The 21254-nt window shown below is 44.5% G+C and overlaps 1 protein-coding gene across 1 annotated transcript; it reads left to right on the forward strand.

The window, feature by feature from the left end:
* Positions 1-12255: 12255 nt before the first annotated feature.
* Positions 12256-18080, forward strand: BMP10 (bone morphogenetic protein 10). Its single transcript, XM_032230062.1, has 2 exons — positions 12256-12669; positions 14759-18080. The coding sequence occupies exons 1-2, from the start codon at positions 12354-12356 to the stop codon at positions 15694-15696; spliced, it is 1254 nt and encodes a 417-aa protein (XP_032085953.1). The 5' UTR covers positions 12256-12353; the 3' UTR covers positions 15697-18080.
* The last annotated feature ends 3174 nt before the right edge of the window (positions 18081-21254 follow it).

The following is a 21254-nucleotide window of genomic DNA, read 5'->3' on the forward strand; positions in this document are numbered from 1 at the left end:
CTTTTCCAGATTTCTCCACCTTTCCTCTCAGATGTTCTGTATAAAAGGCTTCTGCTTTTTCAATTGTATCAATTCTGTATCTTTGTCCTTTCCATATAAATATTAAACCTTCCAGTATCAGCCATCTATAATTAACTCCTAATTTGAGTAGGGTTGTAGTCAAAAATTGGTATTTTCTTCTTTTTTCTCGCACTCTTCTAGGAATTTGCTTTAAAATTACAATCTCCTTGCCTTTGTATTCTAATTTTTTATCTCTTATTTTTTGCAATATTTGTAATTTTAGTGCTTTTTTAGTAAATCTTACATAGACTTCCCTTGGAAGAGAGTTTCTCGTTGCATATCTTGTATTTACTTGAAACGTCTCATCTATATAATCCAGCATCTTCTCTTGAGATATCTCTACAAATCCATAAAGATTTCAGATATTATTTGTGGCAAATTCTCTCCCTTTTCTTCTGTTATATTTTGAAATCTTTAAAAATACTCAGAATGCTCCATCTCCCATCCTATTATTGCGCTGCTTTCTATTTCCATTTCAGTCAATCGATTGTCAAGTTCTTCATCCCTCTTCTCTCTTTGCTCCTTTTTTTCGGCATTTTTTTGCATTCTACCTTCTTGTTTGATAATCCAGTTTTGTATAGTTACAATCTTTCCCTCTGTTTGATCTAGTTTCTGATCTATGTTTCTGATTCTCCGATACATTGTTTCCATCCTCTTTTCCATATTTTCAGACTTCTTCACTAGTTTATCTAGTTTTTCATCTGTGCTTGTTTGTAATTTTTGTAGTTTTTCATCGGTGCTTGTTTGTAATTTTTGTATTGCTTGCATAATTGTCTCTAGTGTTGTAGCCTTCTCTTTTTCTTGCTGAATCATTGTTTGTATTGATCTTTGCCCACCTGCCGGAGAAGAGGCAGGGGTAGTAGTAGTGGAGCCCACTTCATGTTTTGTCTTGCACTCCTTCCCCACGAATTGTAAGCCGCCCTGAGTCCCCTCAGGGAAAAGGGCGGCCTATAAATGACAATAAAATCAAAATCAAATCAAATCACTGTTACCTTCCAGCTTATCTTCCTGGTTTATTCTCTCTCTTTCTTTTTGAGGCTTAATCTAATTGTAGTTATCTATAAAAAAGGAAGGGGAAAAGAAAAGAAAGAAAAGAGAAGGAAGGGAAGTAGAAATTAGGTAGAAAAGCAAACAGATACGGTCAGGATTAAAATTAGAAAAAAAGGGAATATGGAAAATATAATAAAGAATATAGGAGGGATGGGCGAAGAGGAAAAAAATAGTGAAAATCTTGACCACTTTTTCCAATCAGTTCCAGGTTTTAAGGCCCAGTTTGTTTGTTTTTAAAGAGAGGAAATAGGTAGAGAAAAGATAGTCAGGGGCGTTAAGATCTTATAAGAGATAAGGGTGAGTGAAGAAAGAAGAGAAAATATCTATATCTGTCTGTCTGTCTGTCTGTCTGTCTATACATACATACATACATACATACACACACACACACACACACGCATATATATATATATATATATATGTATGTATGTATGTATGTGTGTATGTGTGTATGTATATATGTATATGTATATGTATATGTACATGTACACGTACACGTACACACACACACACACACATGCACATACATATACACATATATTACACACATATATATCTTGAATATTACAAAAGGGTAGGGGGGAGTAAGCCAAAAGAGAGGGGCAATAAAACAAAAAAAATATTCAAAACTTCAAAACTTCAGGGCTTCTATCAAAAAAGAAAAAGAAAAAAATGCAAACAGGCAATCAAAAAGATCCGTCCTTCTGAGGTCAGCAAACAAGGACCCAGATTGTTGGGCGCAAGAGTAAACTCTGTAAACCGCTTAGAGAGGGCTGTAAAAGCACTGTGAAGCAGTATATGTCTAAGCGCTATTGCTATTGCCATTTCCCCCACATAAAGCCAAGTACTTCATCAATATGGAGGTTCCTATTAGCTTTATATTTAAATTTCTTAATTTTAATGGCTTTGCATTATGCTTTCTACTTTTATTATATGGTATGCTGCCCAGAATCATGGCCTCAGTGAGAGAGGCGGTATAAAAATACAATAAATAAGTAAATATGCAAAACCTCTTCCCCTTATTTAATCAAAAATGAAAAGCCAATGCAAATGGAATTCACCACTAGGTGGCAAAGGATTCTCATGGTGGCCCAGGAGCTGAATTCTTTTGTGGCTGGGAATAAATAAGTTATATTCCTTCAGCTTCCCACAATTCTTTTCTATGCAGCGTGGCTCAGATTTAGAGGGAAAAGAAAAACACAAGGAGTTTTCAATTTACAACAATTCATTCAGTGACACTTGAAATTAGAACGGCACCGAAAAAGTGACTTATGACCGTTCCTCACACTCATGACTGCAGCATCCTTAGGGTCACATGATCAAAATTCAGAACCTTGGCAACTGGCTCGTATCTGTGACAGTCGTAGCATCTCAGCGTCATTTGATTCTCTTTTGTGACCTTCCGACAAGCAACAGGGTTGGCTGATTCACTTGACAATTGTGTTGTTATTGCAACAACTGTCGTGATTCACTTAAGAACTGTGGCGAGAAAGGGCATAAAATGGGGCAAAACTCACTTCCCTGTCTTGCTTAGCCACAGAAATTTTGGGGTCAGTTGTGGTCATAGATTGAAGACTATCTTTTATTTTCAATCATTTTTTTTATTTTTTATAGTCTTTATACATATCACTGCATGAATGGTGTGGTAACTGAGTAACATACATTTCAGTACACATAAACATGCTCTTATTATTCCTAAATATTACATTTCATTTCTATTGTTTCATATTATTTATACATGTCTTTTATTATCACCCTTCCTTTCTGAACTATCTTTCTGTCCTTTTGTATATCTTAACATATTAATATATAATAATTATTTCCCCCCACTATTTTCTCTCCCCGTTTTGACTTCCCCCCCTTTCATATCGCTATAATATTCAAAGACGTGTTTTCCACCTACTTTGTTTTCATATTTCCATAGTTAAATCAACATTCCATTCTTCATTCTTCCATTTTTCAATATCTCCTTATACAGTTTCAATATCTTGTTTATACATTTAAGGTATTTCTATTCGTGCTCTTTCCAGTTCTTCAATCCATATAATTCTACTACTGATACACATGTTTAGATTTATATTCCCTAATCGCCCCGTAAGTTCTACTGTTCTTCATATTGTTATACATATTTAGTAGTACAGTCACTCGAAGTCTATTTTTCCCATTCTTCATATCCATTTATATTACAATATTATCCTGATATCTGTCACACTGCTAAAATAATAATCCAACCTGTATAATTCTGATATTAATACACATTATTGAAATATAATCATAAAATTATTCTTTTATTCTATTTTTTCTTATCCATCATTTCTTACCCACTTCTGATCCTTATTTTCTTTTTAGTTTTCCTCCTATATTTGTCCCTTGGGTCTTTTATTCCCTCTATTTGCCTATACAAATAGGACTATCTGTAACTCATTAAAAGCCAATATAACAGATCAGACCAAAACATCTAGAAAACAAGTGGTCCAGCCAGAGGCTTGCTACAAATTACATTATTCTTTATGTTTTCTTGCAAACATAAAGGCAAACACTTCATTGCAATGGAACAATTGTTCTCATGGTCAGAAATTCCTCCTTAATTCAGTTAGGTCCAATTGCAGGTACCTCGGCGCTCTCTGAGCTTGGTGGTTTTCTTGCAGACGTTGCCTTACCAAACTAGGTAACATCATCAGTGCTAAAGCAGTGATGCCACAGGTCGTCTGCAAGGAAACCATCAAGCTCAGAGAGCAAAAAGACCCCCATAGTACAACTCTGAGCTACAAATAACATCTTCTACAAGTTCAATGGTGGCACACGATACCGAACAATAGGACAGGGGTTTTGTAGTTCCCGTCCTTCTATGCACCTTTAAGTGCATGACAGCTTTGCCCTTCTGCCCATTGAGGAAGAACTTTTACTATTAAACAAAGCAGCTAAATATATTTCACTGCCCTACTTGACGTCCCAACAGGGAACAGGTACAGTTTTTTTAAATGGAAACATTGGTGACTGTCACGTTTGCCCAGGGAATGTTTGGAGGTGTTTGACAGAAACCGGTTCTTCGCTTGATGTCTCCAGGGGCATTACTTGGAGAGCTAATCCAGAGCACGCTGCTACAGATAAGGCCTGCCTTCTTGCACCCACGGCCTGCTGATGGGATGGGAGAGCGGTTGTTCCATGCACTCCTGAGATAAGCGGCTTTCGGCACCTTCTTGAGCAATTGGGTCTGCCAGGCTGGCTTGGGAAAAGGACTGACGCGCAAGGCTCTTGCACACTCATTCGCTTCAGCCAGCAAAGGCCGGGAGAATGCACAGAGACACAGGGGAACGGTGCTTAATTCCTCTGCCGATAGCAATAGCCCTTAGACTTATATACCACTTCACAGTGCTTTACAGTCCTCCATTTTTTATTGCCAGCTTGCTTGTGCATGCACATTCGTGCACAACATTTCTGCGCATGCGCAGAGGCATCTGGGTTGGTGGGCAGAGCCTCCCGCTGCCACTACTACCAGTTTGCCTGATCCAGGCCGAACCAGGAGCAACCCACCTCTGGTCCTCATTCTACCCACCTGGGAAGGATGGAAGGATGGCTGAGTCAACCTTGAGTCAGTCAGCATCGAGCTGTTAGCAGTTGGCAGAATTATCTTGCAATACTAAACCTAACCCTAACCACTGGGAAAGAAGGGAGAGAGGGAATGAGGGAGGGAAATAGCAATCTCTTCACAGTGCTTTACAGGCCTCTCTCAGTGGTTTACAGAGTCAGCCTCTTATCCCCAACAATCTGGGTCTTCATTTTACCCAGTGAGAATCAAACACCTGGCAGTGGGTTAGCCTGCAATACTGCATTCTAATGGGAGGGAGGGAGGGAGGGAGGGAGGGAAGGAGGGAGGGAAGGAAGATAGCAATAGCACTTAGACTTATATACCGCTTCATAGTGCTTTACAGCCCTCTCTAAGCAGTTTACAGAGTCAGTCTATTATCCCATAACAATCTGGGTCCTCATTTGGCCCACTTCGGAAGGATGGAAGACTGAGTCAAACTTGAACCAATCAGGATCGAATTCCCAGCAGTGGGCAGAGTCAGCCTGCAATACTGTACTCTAACCTCTGTGGCACCAGAAAGGAGGAGAAAGGGAGTAAGACAGGAAGGAATAAATAGTAGTAGTAGAACTTAGACTTATATTATACTGGTTCACAGTCCTCTCTCAGCGGTTTACAGAGTCAGCCTCTTGATCCCAACAATCTGGGTCCTCATTTGACCCACCTCGGAAGGACGGAAGGCTGAGACAACCTGGAGCCGCTCAGGATTGAACTCCTGGAGTGAGCACTGAGTTAACTTGCTATACTGCATTCTAACCACTGCGCCAACACAGATGTAATGTTGTTTTTTTTGCACAGACACTTTAGTTAGCAGTGTTTCCTAACTTTGATAACTTTAAGGATGAGTCTATGGAGATTCTCAACCCTCCGGGTGGTGGTTGTCCCAAAGGGATTATTCAAAAGTCAACTGAACTTTTTTTGGGGGGTGGGGGGGTTCCTTTGAAAATGTTTCGCTTCTCATACAAGAAGCTTCTTCTGTTTGAGTTAAATGGTGGGGAATGGAAGGATTTATATTCTTTGCAGGCATCTGATCATTAGCACTCTGAAACTCTGTAAAAATCTTTGAGCCTGGTCATACCTTCAGGGTCACCTGAAGCAGAGTGCAAATGGGTGTGGCACAGGAACGTGCAGGCAGGGGAGGCAGGGGAGGCAGGGGAGGCAGGGGAGGCAGGGTCTCACCACTGTCATGATGAAAAGAAAAAAAATTAAAAGGAAAAAGGCAGAGGTAGTTGCTGCCAGAGTCACAGTAGATGACTCTGCTTAGTGATTAACTGCAGGGGGAGGCGAGAGAACCACGTGCCTCCTTTAGACTATCATTATGATCACTTGAGCAGAGTTAAGCAAGGGTTAAAAGGTGAAAAATTCCTTATGCAAAGGAGGCACGTGATTCTCTCGCCTCCTGCTCTGGGAGCAGCAGGTCTTGCTTTTTTCTTTTTACATTTTTTACATTTTCACCATGGCGGACGAGAGGAGAGTTGAAATCCTCTGTGACACAGCTGGAAAAGGTATGTGGGTCGGACGGAGGGAGGGGGAAGGAATTCAAAATTATTGTAACTTAATTTGTATTTTTTAATTGTGAGTAATTTGTGTCTGTGTGTGTGCGCGTTCGTGCGTTTGTGTGTTTCTTTCTTCACTTCACTCAAACAAACTCTCTCTCAATTTGAGAGAGAGTTTGAGAAGAGAGGGAAGGGGGAGAGGCAAGGAGGGCAGCCTTGTTTGAGAAGAGAGGGGCAGCCTGCCAGCAGAAGCGGGTCTTTTACCCACCTCTGCTGGCGGGCTGGCGCTTTCTTTCTTTTGCCTGCTGTGCCCGCCTTCCCTTTCTCCTCTCCCCCCCACCGGGAGCCCCGTCCTGCTCCCCTCTCCCTTTCCTCCTCCTCCTCTCCCCTTTCTCCACCGGCTGCCGCCTCGCCCCCTGCCTCCTCCATCCCTGCCACTGTGTCTGTGTCACCGCTTGAAGCTGAGGTTGCGGACGATCAGCCGGGCCTTCTTGGGGGGGGGGCTGGTTTTGGGGGGCTCCGGCGCTTCCCGGAGGGCCTCTTCGCCGCCGCTGCCTTCTCCTACCACCCTCGGCTTCTTCTTGGGCCGCGCCAGCGCCAGGCTAACCCGGCGGCTGCCAAAGATGTGGATCTCACTCAGGGCCCGCTGCGTGTCCTCCAGCAGGGAGAAGCTGACAAAGCCCAGCCCGGTGCATGTCTCTCCGCCAGGCGCTGTCACGGCCACCGCCCGCCGCCTCCCCCCGCCTCCTCCATCCCCACCACTTGTCTGTGTCGTCGCTTGAAGCTGAGGTTGCGGATGATAAGCCGGGCCTTCTAAGGTGGCCCCCTGGCCTTGGGGGGTTCCAGCGCTTCCCGGAGGGCCCCTTCACCGCCGCTGCCACCACCTTCTCCTGCTGCCCTTTGCTTCTTCTTGGGCTGCACCAGCGCCAGGTTAACCCGGCAGCTGCCAAAGATGCGGATTTCGCTCAGGGCCCGCTGCGTGTCCTCCGGCAGGGAGAAGTTGACGAAACCCAGCCTGGTGCACATTTCTCCACCGGGCGCCGTCATGGCCACCGCCTGCCGCACCCGCCCCACCTGCCCGAACTCCCGCTCCAGGTCGGTTCATGTCTCTCCGCCGAGCGCCGTCATGGCCACCGCCTGCCGCTGGTCCCCCCGCCTCCTCCATCCCCGCCACTGTGTCTGTGTCGCCGCTTGAAGCTGAGGTTGCAGACGATCAGCTGGGCCTTCTTGGGGGACCCCCTGGCCTTGAGGGGCTCCGGCGCTTCCCGGGGGCCTCTTCGCCGCCGCCGCCTTCTCCTGCCGCCCTTCACTTCTTCTTGGGTCGCGCCAGCACCAGGCTGACCCAGCGGCCACCAAAGATGTAGATCTTGCTCAGGGCCCACTCCAGCAGGGAGAAGCTGACGAAGCCCAGCCCAGTGCACGTCTCTCCGCCGGGCGCTGTCACGGCCACTGCCCGCTGCCTCACCCCACACCTCCTCCATCCCTGCCGCTGTGTCCGACAGGCATCTCGCATTTATGGTGGACATAAACGTGAGATGCCTATCGGACACAGCGGCGGGGACGTTGCTTCTCACCGCTGCTGCGCTCTTACCTCACCAACCGTAATCCTCACCCCACGTCACTGGTGTGGCACCTTCCTGGCATTGCTGAAAAGACTGTGTCGTAGACTGGAGATAGATGATGTCATATCCCTTCCCCCTCAGTTGAGAGAGGGCTGTTCAATTTGGACATATATTGTGGACTTTGCTGTCTTCCAAAGAGTGGCCTCTGTCTTTTAAATGCAGATTGAGAGCTGAATCTTGTCTTGATGCAGTTGCTCTCAAGTGTTGTTCCCTGTGTTTGCGAATGCTGACTGGGGAATTCTGGGAGTTGAAGTTCACCCATCTTAAAGCTGCCAAGATTGAGAAACACCACACTAGCAGTTCAGGAAGTGTTGTGCAATGCAATTATATAACCACAGAGAATTTCAGCACCACCGTGCCCATGCTTCCATACCCATAAGGAAATGTGTGGGCATGTCTCTGTCTAATATTGGGTATGTCTAGATTAGTCAAAAGAAGGCCTAGGGGATCTATGATAGAAACGTTCCAATATTTGAGGGGCTGTCACAAAGATATGGGGGGCTAACAATTTACCAAAGAAGCAGAAGGTGAGACAGGATACAACGGATGGAAACTAATCAGGGAGAGAAGCAACCTAGAACTAAGGAGAACATTCCTGAGAGCGAGAACAATTAATCAGTGCAATGATTTGCCTTCAGAAGTTGGTGGTCCATCACTGGAGGTTTTTAAAAAGAGATTGGACAGCCATTTGTCAGGAATGATATTGACACTTCTGCTTGTGCAGGGATTGGACTAGATGACTTCCAACTTCCTTTGATCATTCTAGGTGAGTCAAAGGGAAGTTGAGAGAAGCTGATTGAAGCATCTGGGAAATTCTACCACTTAAGAGTATGTAGAGTTTTTCCCTGGAATGTTCATGAAGGATAAGAATGTACGTCTTGAAATAACATCACAGCTGAAGGCGGGGAATAAGTAAGATATTTCTGCAGAGATTTTGGCCAGCCATCTTGCTTTTGTCAATGTCATGAGCGAAACTCTTTCCTCCTTATCGGACACCCAAATGAATACCAAACTTGCAACGAAAGAAGGGATTGACAAGTGGGAGAATTCCAGAAATGTCTTGCAAGAATTTCCTCCTCTTTCAGAAGCAACAATCTCTTTGTTCCGTTGACCCTGAGAAACTTTCAATAATCTCAAAAGAAAAATTAAGCGCCATTCAATGACACATTTCTGCTGCACTCAGTCAGCTAATTTATTCTCGTGGGGTTGGGCTGCCTGGTGCTGTCTAAATTTAAATTCTGTGCAGATGATGGTCCCCAGATTATCCACCAATGTTCAGAGGAGGAAGGAAAAGCCTTAGGGTAGCTCCCATCTTCATCCCCTGACCATCACAATTCTCCTAACGTTTGTTTTCTCACTCCAAACATTATCATTTATACCAGGGCTCTCCAACCTTATCAACTTTAAGCCTGGAGGACTTTTACTCCCAGAATTCCTGAGCTGGCCAAGTCCATAGGTCATAAAAAGATGGGAAGCTATGGCCCCTCTAGGGCAGGGGTCTTCAACCTGGTCAACTTTAAGTCTGGAGGCCTTCAACTCCCAGAATTCCCCAGCCAGCTGGGAGATGAAATCCGCTAGGCTTAAAGTTGACCAAGTTGGAGACCCCGATCTATACCAAGCTAATGAGTGCAGCTCCATAGGACAAAGAACTGGAAATATTGACAGGACCAGATCTACTCTGCATGCTTCCTTTTGAGTAACATCCCTTTTCACTATGACTTCTTTGCTTCAAAGGGAGGAGTGACAATGTGAACCATTTATGGAGAGGAAAGGAGAGTGGAGGGATGGGGTTGAGATACAACCCATGGGAAGCCACTCTTTGACATATTTATTCCATCGCATGTCCAGCACACTGTCCATGCCAGTTTTTATCTCCTCAACGGTTAGCTCATTCATCAAGCAGCTAAATATGATGGATTTGCTCAATTTTGTTGACTGCATTTTAAGCTACTTCATACCATTCCTGGTTCAAAGGCAAGGATGGGTGAATGTCAACAGAGCAAGGCCAACAATCACTGTGTCCCTCCTTCTATTGTCTTCTTCACATTTTTTTTTACAACTGAAGCCCAGTTGTATGACCAGAAGTGGCCGTCTTGATATCTCAACAAGAACCTTCCTCTTACGATTAGCATACACAGCTCTGTCCAGCGTTGGGTTGCAAGTTTGGTGTGTCTCTTGTTTCACACCACATGAAACTGCCAAATAGCACAAGATTTGGCTAATCTTGCCCTTGTCTTCTCATACGACAGCACCAAAAACTCTCGAGATGCTTGTATTCTCATCTGAAACTGGCTATTTTTTTAAAAAAAGTGATAATTTTTGGTTTCATTTGAGGGTTCAGCAGATACCATTGGGAGAAATGTGTTCCCACTGAGAATACAAATATTCAGTTAGACTAGAGAATCCATCATTCTAAGCCATGGTTTCCCAGTCATTAGAATGCAGAATTGAAGGCTGACTCTGCCCACTGCCAAGAGTTTGAACTTGACCAGCTCAAGGTTGACTCAGCCTTCCCTCCTTCTGAGGTGAGTAAAATGAGTAGTAAAACTGCTTAGAGATGACTGCAAAACACTGTGAAGCAGTGTATAGATACGTCTAAGTACTATTACTATTTTCCTTCCTTCCTTCCTTCCTCCCTCCCTCCCTTCCTTCCTTCCTGCCTCCCTCCCTCCCTCTGATGGTGCACAATGATTAGAATGCATCATTCAGCAGTTTGATCCTGACCAGCTCATTTGACTCAGCCTTCCATGCTTCCGAAATCGGTAAAATGAGGTCCCAGATTGTTTGAGGGGGGGGGGCAATAGGCTGACTCTATAAACCGCTTAGAGAGGGCTGTAAAGCACTGTGATGCAGTATATATGTCGAAGTGCTCTTGCTATTGGCAAGAGCCAAGGTGGCGCAGTGGTTAAATGCAGCACTGCAGGCACTGCAGGCTACTGCTAGATCAGCAGGTCAGCGGTTCAAATCTCACCGGCTCAGGGTTGACTCAGCCTTCCATCCTTCCGAGGTGGGTAAAATGAGGACCCAGATTGTTGGGGGCAATATGTTGACTCTCTGTAAACCGCTTAGAGAGACCTGAAAGGCCTATGAAGCGGTATATAAGTCTACTGCTATTGCTATTGCTATAAGCCAAGTACTTCATCAATATGGAGGTTCCTATTAGCTTTATATTTACATTTCCTAACTTGAATCACTTTGTAGTATTTTTTTCTACTTTTATTATATGATACGCTACCCAGAGTCACTGCATCAGGCCTATTGTGACAGTGATGGTATAAGGACTCTCGCTCAAGCAGAGGGTTGGACTGGAGGATCTCTACAGGTCCCTTCCAGTCCTATGATTCTGTTTTATTTTTTCAGTTCCATTTTCTCATTGCATTTTTAGCTTTTTCTGTTTTTTTTTTTCTATCTTTCTTTTTGGTTTCCTTTGTTCTAATTTAATTTCTGTTACTGCTCTCTATTAATAAATGAAGCTCCGCCCCCTTTAATGTCTGTATCACACCCAATAAAAACCAGATAAATTCCTCATTGAGACAATCTTACTGGCTTTTTTGACCACAAACTGCAGTCAACCCTAGCCTGAAAGAAGGCAATGTACTGTTGGTAGGGCCATTACGTGGGGAAAATTAAACCCGTATTTTTTTTAATGCGTCTTAATCATGGTTTGCTTGCATATGTACAAACCTAGTGCAATGATTAAATGTTCCCTTTTGTGATATGTATAATATTTGGAATATTTTAATAACATGTTTAAAAATACCAGTCTAGGCATATTTTAATAGAGAGAGAAAAATGAACTAATGAATGGATGGAAGGACAGATGGATAGATTCGTATGTATTTTGACATGAGCAATTTAGACTATCGTGCAACTGTTTCATCCCAATAGATAAATTTTATTTTGACCATGGAAACTGCTCTCTAAAGCAAGAAGCCCTCACATATCATCCCAAAATCATCACAGGTTTTAAATCTTTATCTTCAATCACTTACTCCCCCCCAGCTCTTTAAGGAGGTCACACCCGTAAATCAGAAACGTGTAGGACGAAGAAGACACCGAGGTATTATCCCTTACACATTTAGCTGAAAATGCAACAAACAAGAGTCAGAGTTAAAAAAATAAAATAAAGCGGTCAGCTAGGCCAAAAGTAGTTGAGGGGTGGGATGTGGGAAGGACAATCAGGTCTTCTGCAAAGAGGAAAAATCATTCATCTCTTTTGGAGCATCTAAATGTGGAATGTTTACAAAATGCTCATTAAGAGAAAAGGGGGTTGTGAGATAGCGGCAGAAATCTGGTGGACAGCTTACACTAGAGGAGATAAGAGAAGGAAAGCTACCATAGGAGACAGCGCAGGCCACGTCCAATTACTGAGACCTGGACGAAGGGGGTGTGGGGAACAAGAATGGGAGAGAGGCTAATCACAAGCTCCAAACTTCTCCACCCTCAGCGACACAAGCCGTATATAACCCTTGTGGGGGGATAAAAGAGCCACAGACCGCACCCGAGCAAACTTGCTAGAGCAGTCTTTGGACCCTTTAGATGGAAGTCATGGAGTCTGTAGCCTTCCAGATTTGGGCCACCCTCTCTCTTCTGGCCCACCTTGCAGATGGGAGCCCTATAACCAGCTTAGATATACCTCTTATGGAGGAAGAGGTACCCTTCTTTGACGAACAGGATGCCCTGCTTCAGGATCTGCAAAACGAGCTCCTGAAGGCACTTAACCTCTCGGGGATCCCCCTCCAGGAGGAAGCCAAGGTGGACACTCCAGAATACATGTTAGAGCTCTACAATAGGTTTGCCAGGGACAAGACCTTGTTGCCATCCGCCAATATTGTTAGAAGCTTCAAAAACAAAGGTGAGTTCTTGAATTTTCCTTCAGAACTTCAGGAGGCACCACCAAGTGGGATGAGTAGCCAATGATCTCACCGGCTCTTAGTTGTAGATTACAGTTGTAGCTAGAGGAAAGGAAGATTATTGTTTTAATGGAGCAGAGAGGAAGTTGGAAAGAGAAGATGTTAGCTAAGAGACCCAGCTGGCCTAGTGTTAAGTTGTTTTACTTACTGCTTAATGGGGCACATCTAACCTCCCTGCTAGTTGACGTTTGCATTGCAGGCTAATTGCGGTATAGGAGTCCTCAGATTGGCTGGGCTACATTTAGCCAGAATGTGGGTGTTTTGTGTAAGTTTTGAACATCGGATGAAATCCTTAAAGATGCTGTCATTGTACAGTCTCAGGCGTTGTCCTACAGATGTAGAATTACACCTTTTTTTCCAAGGGTGTCAGGTTAATTATCAAGCAAGGACTTTTCAAGACACACATTTCAAGTAATTTTGTAATTTTTCACTTTTGTTTTTGACACGGCTGCGGAAGGATTTTGCAGGCACACACCTTTTAAAAATCAGTTATTTTAGTAGATAGATATTCAGAATGAGCAGAAGGTATAAAACAGAAACAGGTTTCTATAAAACAGAAACCAAACTGATTTAAAAATCAGCCAAATGCATTGATCTCAAATGTGTTCATTTGAAGAAACTAAAAGCTTTCTTTTCTTTGCAGTTTTGTAATAACAAAACAGTTCTTATAAACACCAGTTTGATAGCACACGGCCATCTCGTATTATACAGATAGGTCTATATTTTTGGCTTGCAGAAAATGATTTTTGCAAAGAATTTTAACAGCTCAATCCAAGACTTACGTAAGTCAGAGCCCTTGAACGTGTCAGCATTAAGGTGCCTTACTGCAAAACACTTATTCCTTACTACAGATAGTTGCTGCTGATACTCATGTTCATGGATCATAGGATAAAGGCATATAATTATGCTTTTCAAAAAGCCAAGAACTTGGCACATCTTCCAACTAGGTTATAGTGTAGATGTCCATGGATTACAGACTACTGCTGGATTTCTGCTGCTCCTTACAATCAGCCTTCTTCGTGGTCTCTGGGCTACAGTAATTATGAATATGTTTTCTATGACAATGCACTCTATTGCAGCTACCTGCAAAACATTAGAACTTCATCTGGTAAAGGCCATGAAATTATAAACCCAATGCTCCCAAATGGACCTCATCAGAGTGCAAGAGCAAAGTTCACCATGTTCAAATATCACTGCAATATCTCAGCCTGCCATTTTGTCACAAAATCTTCACTCGATTAATAGGTTTGTCTGCTTCTTTTTTTTACTGGCCCCTCCATTGCCAACAGTTAGGGAACTGTTTTTGTTTCGAAAGTGATATCGCTTCCACATTTTTTTCTCTTCAATTTAACTTTCTCCTCGGGCTACTTAGCAGCTTAGCTGCAGAAAACCAATTTATCTTTCTCCAAACTGCAACATCCAGATTTTTATCCTCCTGTTTTTCCATATATACCTCAAGGCAATGATAATGCCTTCCTTCCTTCCCCTATTTTCCACAACAACCCTGTGAAGTTGTTGTTCAAGAGAAAGGGACTGATCCAAAGTCACTTGGCCAGCTCTCATTCCTGAGGGGGGGCAGGGGGGTTGGAACTCACAGTCTCCTGGTTTCAAAGCCAGCACTGCCTCTCAATGTCAACCGAAAACTAGATTTAGTCAGGTTGAAGTGTATTGTGCAATAGTGACAGTTCTTCACTGGGTGCCCATCAGGGGTGAAATTCAGCAAGTTCTCACAGGTTCTGGAGAACCAATATCAGAAATTTTGAGTAGTTTAGAGAACCGGCAAATACCACCTCTGGCTGGCCCCGCCCCCATCTATTCCCTGCCTCCCGAGTCCCAACTGAATGGGAGGAAATGGGGATTTTGCAGTATCCTTCCCCTGCCATGCCACCAAGCCACGCCCATCAAGTCATGTCATGCCCACCAAGCCACGCCCACAGAACCGGTAGTAAAAAAAAATTGAATTTCACCACTGGTGCCCATCCACCCTGTATCAATGTGAAATATAATGTGATTTTTAAAAACCATTTGCAGAGCATAGTTCCCGGCCCATACGCCTGAATGGAATGCGGAGGTATCCTCTCCTTTTCAATGTCTCCATCCCTCACCACGAGACGATAACCATGGCGGAGCTGAGGCTCTACACCCTGGCGGAGGACAGACAGCTCTACGGGAACCTCGACCGGAAGGTCACCGTCTTTGAAGTGCTGGAGGGCGAACACGGAGGAGGAAAAGAGGGAGAGGAGAGGAAGCTGAGAGTGATGGCCTCCAGGTTTATTTACAGCTCCGACAATGAATGGAAGACCTTTGAGGTGACAGAAGCCATCAGGAAGTGGCACCACTCTGACTCAACCACTCACCAACTGGAGGTTCAGGTGGAGTACCGAGGGGCAGAGAACCCCAAACCAGGAAGACACAGAGGAGTAGACATTAATTTGGAACCCAAACACAAGCCATTGTTGATTGTGTTTTCAGACGATCACAGCCACGCCAAGAAAGAGGAGAAGCACGAGCTGAAGGAGATGATGGAGCACGAGCAGATGCAGGAGTGGCCGGATTTGGAGCTACAAGACTTCTCCAGCAGCCCCAATGATCTGCTTCAGATCAGCTCCAACATCATCTATGATTCGACCTCCAGGATCCGGAGGAACGCCAAGGGAAGCAGCTGCAAAAAGACCTCTCTCTATGTGGATTTCAAGGAGATTGGCTGGGACTCCTGGATCATTGCGCCCGCTGGCTACGATGCCTACCAGTGCAAGGGAGCCTGCAGCTTCCCTCTGGAGGGCAGCCAGTCGACCACCCATGCCATGGTCCAGACGTCTGTCCACTTGAATGACCCCCAGAAAGCTTCCCCTGCCTGTTGCGTCCCAACCAAGCTGGACCCCATCTCTTTGCTCTTCTTGGACAAAGGAATCGTCACCTTCAAGCAAAACTACGAGGGCATGTCCGTCTCGGAATGTGGCTGCAGATAGTAGCAGGAGATGGGGTTCTTGCATGGTGTTTTGGCTTCCGTGGGATTTCATGGTTCCATCTGAACAGTTTTGAGATGCAGTCAACTCCTTGGACAAGGGGAAGGGACCTTGGAGACGGGCAATGGTTTAGGGATGATGGCTTGGAGAAAAGGGGTGGAGGGGGATGGAAGGAGACCAGCTGACCTCCTAAACAGCAGCAAACAGAGGCATCTCCTTAGCTTCAGCTAGAGCTCCCACAACATCACAAAACTTCCTCTCCAGTTGTTCATCCCAGACATTTCACCACTTATGCAATCCTGTTCTGGTCCTTCCAATTTCCGGACGCTGCAACTGAGCCAACAGTTGTCAGAAAACATAGCAAAAGTCTCAAAGCTGCCTTTTTTTATCACACCCCTGAAGAAAAAAATATGAATTGGCTTTACTGAATTACCTCCAGGAATTCTCCAGCATTTTTTGATTTCTCTCTCTACTGCCTAGTACGATCATGCTACCAGTTCAATTCTACTGTCCCTTGGAGAGGAAACCAGTCCTGGAAGGAAGCCATTGCTCTTCTTGGCCCTAAGACCCCCAACCATTACTTTGCTTTCCAATAGAGGGGCCATCAAATACTCCCCTTGGACTTTTCCTGGGAGAAGAAGTTCAAGAAAACTTTCTTAAGCTGTGACGCATGGGGTTCACACACACATCAGTAAGCATGGTTTCATTAACCATGGTTTATTGAATAAACCACAATTGGCTGGGTTCATGCAACAAACCAAGCCAAAAGCAAAACATTGTGTGACTTTAAACCATAAAATTTCCCATGTTTCCTTGCTTACTCAGAAAAGAAGACTGGCCTAGTGGTTGATGTTGCTTAGAAAACTTCTGCTTTCCAAATTCTCTTTCTGGAAAGTTCTGTGCTACTCCCTCATCCCTCTCAGGATTGTTCAGTTTAGTGGAGCCCTTCAGATAGCAGAATCAAGATATCCCCCAAAGCAATTGCACAGAATTACTTTGGACACGCCATTCAGATTGGGGTGCGCATGATACGAACCCAACTCCTCCTTTGTATCAATGTCCTCATGCAACTCAGAACTTGGCTGATTGTCCTTTTCATCGCTGTTAAAATTTGGAGGGCGGGGAGGGTTCTTCTATGATGAAATTTCAAGGCCCTTCGGGCAGACAGGGGCTCCTCCTTATGGGGAGCTGTCAATTCACGAGACAGTTCTCCGTGCGTGCGTTGGAGGTCACATGTCAAGTTTCCACCTCTCTGGCAAATCTTTGTGATAAGAAGGTGTTGGGAGTTGGGAAACGATAGGCCTGGTGGTGCTTTATTTATACTAAGCTGCAAATCGGTCAGATTCTTTGGAAAGTGTAATTGACATTGTGTCTCCAGCCCTTCGTGGGCTTACTGTACTATGCCCCACCACTGCTTTCTACTTTTAAGGAGAGAGAGAAAGAGAGAGAAGGAGAGAGAGAGAAGTTGGGTTTAGAGAACACCAACGTGGGCCCTTCAGAAGAATTCTCATGCAAAGCACTTGGGACTTGCTGAAATCCACCTCATCTTTGTCCTGGAAGCCATTATTTATTGATCTATTTATTGACTGTCGTCCTTGTAAATATAATGTAGAATACGAAATGTTTTATTTTTGTGCTTGTATGTTTACCAAACACACTTGGGTAATCCTGTATATGGAACTGTTTTGATGCTAATATCATCCCCCAGTTTCAGTGGGCTTCCTTTTTCATTGTCCTTGTAAATATATTGATTTGTTTTTTCATCTCTCGGTGTAATGCATATACAGTGGCATCCAGCATACAATCACTTTCAAGCCTCAAATGAATATAGAGAGTGTGTATTTCTTTTCATATGGCAAAAACTGAGAGCTGGTGAATTTGTCCCCATCTTCTAGTTTGGCTGGAGACATCCCATTTTCAAACATACAGTGAGTTCTGGCAAGATTTCTGACTGTATCTTGAGGCCACTTTTGGCCACAATTGCTGCATAAGTCTCCAACAGAAGAGTTATGGAAGGATCTATCACAATTCTCCCCATGAAGGTGAGCCTTAGTTCTTCAGAACAGCTGCTGCTGTGACCTTCTCAACCTCTCCTCTGCTCCAGAGGTTTCTGGATATGTTATCTTATATCCTATTTCTCTAAGGAAAAATCTACCATAGAGACTGTACCAAGATACAGTCACTTAGATGTCAATCAATCAATCAGTAATATTTATTCGGTCAAGGACCAGCCAAATTCAAATGGCCAAAACAAACAAAAACAGAGTGAAGCAAACAAATACCATAAATCACCAGCTAGCAAAATAAATCACAGAATATAACATTCATTTCTCTATTACTATGTTAATGCATTTTGTTTCTCGGTCTAAAACGTTAATAGGTACAAAATAAAAATAAAACCTATATTTCTCCTGCAGCGAACAGTTAAATGCATCAAATATTTTAAAATGAAGGTCAATATGGTGTGTCTTTCAGCAATTATAGCTTGTTTTCATTGCAACCACACAGTTCCTGCACACGTAGTCAAATGGTTTTAGATCCTGGAGGAAAATGTTCCTGTAAAATTTATCTGCCTCCCAGGGAATTTATTAGGGGTACAAGGTAGATGGAGGCCTCTGTAAAATCTACAACGTAGTAATATGTGTGTGAGACAGTTTCAAACTCATCACCACTTGGACAAATGCACTCAGTTACAGGGATTCGACCACCGTATATCTGCCTTGAAGAAGTGCAGGTGGAAGAATGGTAAATCTCGCTTGAAAGAATGCTTGATTGTGACGTTAGATTTACCAAGTAGCTTGCTGGTTCCCATGTGCCCCTGTTAATCCAAACTCCATCGTGTTGACAGCGCCTATTAGCTTCAATCTGGAACTTCACATCCGTTATTATGGAGAACAATTAATCAGCGAAATGGCTTGTCTCCTGGAACTCTGGGTGCTCCCACACTGGAGGTTTTTAGGGAAGTGATGGGGTAGCCATTTGTCTGGAATGGGGTAGGACAAAAACGTTTCATTTTTGGGTGCCAAAAATGCGAGGGCGCGTGCGCTATTATGCCGGCACCCATAATGCAAAGCTCGCTCCCACATGCACATGTGTGCACACACACACCATGCTCCCCCCACACGCATGCTGCACTGGTCACTTCCAAGCTGAGCTTGGTATTTCCTCCGGGGGCCGGGGGAGGCCATTTTTGCCCTCCCCAGGCTCGAGGAAGGCTCCGGAGCCTGAGGAGGGCATAAAGCAGGCTCGATGGGCCAACCAGAAGTTTGGAAATGAATAAAAAATGGCCTTCCTCGGCCTCCAGAAGGCCGAAAATCAGCTGACCAGCCTGTGCATGTGCGTTAGAGCTGACGACTTGTGTGCCAACAAATATGGCCCCAGTTGCCACCTGTGTACGTGTGCCATAGGTTTGCCATCACAGGTATAGGATCTCCTGCCATGGGCAGAGTGTTGGACCAGAAGACCTCCAAGGTCCCTTCCAACCTATTATTTTAAGTTCTCTGTTCTGGGCTGGGCTCGAGGGTCAACTAATGATTTTAAGAATCCACGTGTAGCCAGCTTATGCTCTACTACCTGTTCCTAGAGGAAGGAAAAGTTAGCTGTTAGAACTAGAAGGGTCAGACCAACTGGGGTGGGGGGAATGCATTTTGAGTCATTATTATCTTCTGGGCTCCTAACCTGAATCTGTGGCATTCCTCTTCCCAGTCTTAAGAGAACATATGAAGTTCCACAGGACGCAGCTAGAATTCATCTCAGGGATTTTGTTGGCACCATTCCCTGCCATTGCTTCATCAGACAGATGGCTGTTTATGCCCCATAACAGATCCGGGCCACTATTTTGGCTTCAAAAGGTTTTGAAGCAGTGGGGAGAATTGTCACTGTAAGAGAAACGCTTCATAGCATTCACCTTCCTAATTGGACCAGCGAGTGCTGGAGTGGGTATCAGGTTCCTTTTGGGTAGAAAAACACTCTGAGCTATAATACAATGAATGCTCTAATTTATACTCTTTCCAGGTGTCTTCTTCGGCTCTTATGGCGAAAACCCATCTTTCTGGTTTATCAAAACCAAGAACCAAATTGTTGTATATTGTTTTATCAAGTCCCTGCCCAGAAGTGCCACCTTTTTGAGGGACAGAGCAGTCGGTCCTCTTGGTATTGTGGATTGGACATCCAGACCAAGAGAGGACAACAGAAGAAGGGTGCAATGTTGTCTCATGCTTAGTGATTACCAAAGAGCTGGCCAGGAACTGGGGAGGTGACAGGGGCCTGATTAAAGCAGGGAAGAAGCCAGCTAAGCATGCACTGGCCTCAAGATTCAGTTTGCGCTCCAGCGCAGCAGATCACAGAATCACAGGGTTGGAAGGGACCTTGGAGGCCTCTAGTCCACCCCTCTGCCCAAGACATGAGTGCTTGTGCCATCTTGGATACATGGTTGTCCAAGAAAACCTCCAGTGATGGGACCAACCACCACCTCTGGAGGCAAGCTATTCCACTGATTAATTGTTCTTAATGTTGGGGAATTTCTCCTTCATTCCAGGTTGGCTCTGTTTTTAATGATCTTCCACCTGTTGCTTCTTGTCCTGCCCTCAAGAGCTTTGGAGAATGAGTCAACCCCATCTTCTCTGTAGCAAATGCTGGAAGGCGGCCAGCATGTCTCCTCCAATCCTTCTCTTTGACAGACTAGGCATAGCTAGCACCCTCAAACATTCATCATATGGTTTACACATTTGAGAAAGACATGGAGCAAGGATACACACACACACACACACACACACACACACACACACACACACACACACACATTGTATTTCCCTGAAAATAAGACAGGGTCTTTTGACACCACCCCCCCAAATAAACTAAATTGGCCTTATTTTCGGGGAGGTCTTATTATTTTTGAGGTGCAAGAGGTGGCTAGCATGGTCACTTCATGGCTGCTGTTGTGTTGCAATATTTTTGGGGAGGGCTTATTTTGAGGGGAGGGCTTATTTTAGTACATGCGCTCTAAAGCCCAATTGGCCTTATTATCCGGGGAGGGCTTATTTTCAGGGAAACAGGGCACACACACACACACACACACACACACACCCCTACACCTTGGGAATGCATCCCAATTTCAGTCAGAAGAGCAGAGGACAAAAGAAGAGAAGGACAAAAGCAGTTCTTTATGCAGATGGTTCTGGGGAGGCTTTTGATTTATCTGCCTCTTGTGGGGCCACTTCCTAGAAGATGGTTTTGCATGATGGTTGTTCATGAATGGGACTTTCCCCCATGGGAATTATGGGAGGGCGAGAAGAGGCCTCATGGGCAGTTCTCCCTCCCCAAGGCAAGGGGAATGCCACTCTAGAGCCCGCTGGTTGCTTCAAATCGTCCCTATCTTTCCATTCTCACTTCCAACCGAAGTGTCACTGGGCAGCCTGCTGATGAGGTTAAGCAGGGTGCGAGCCAAAGATGGTGTTGAAAAGTGTGTGTTGAGTTAAAGGAAAAAAAGGTCTAAATGCTGGGTCATCTCTGGATAGCCCAGCGTGGTCAGAGAGGCTCAAAGTGGTTAGCCATCTCGCCTT

The sequence above is a fragment of the Thamnophis elegans genome, chromosome 13 (genome assembly GCF_009769535.1).
Source record: "Thamnophis elegans isolate rThaEle1 chromosome 13, rThaEle1.pri, whole genome shotgun sequence".
NCBI classification, from domain to species: domain Eukaryota; kingdom Metazoa; phylum Chordata; class Lepidosauria; order Squamata; family Colubridae; genus Thamnophis; species Thamnophis elegans.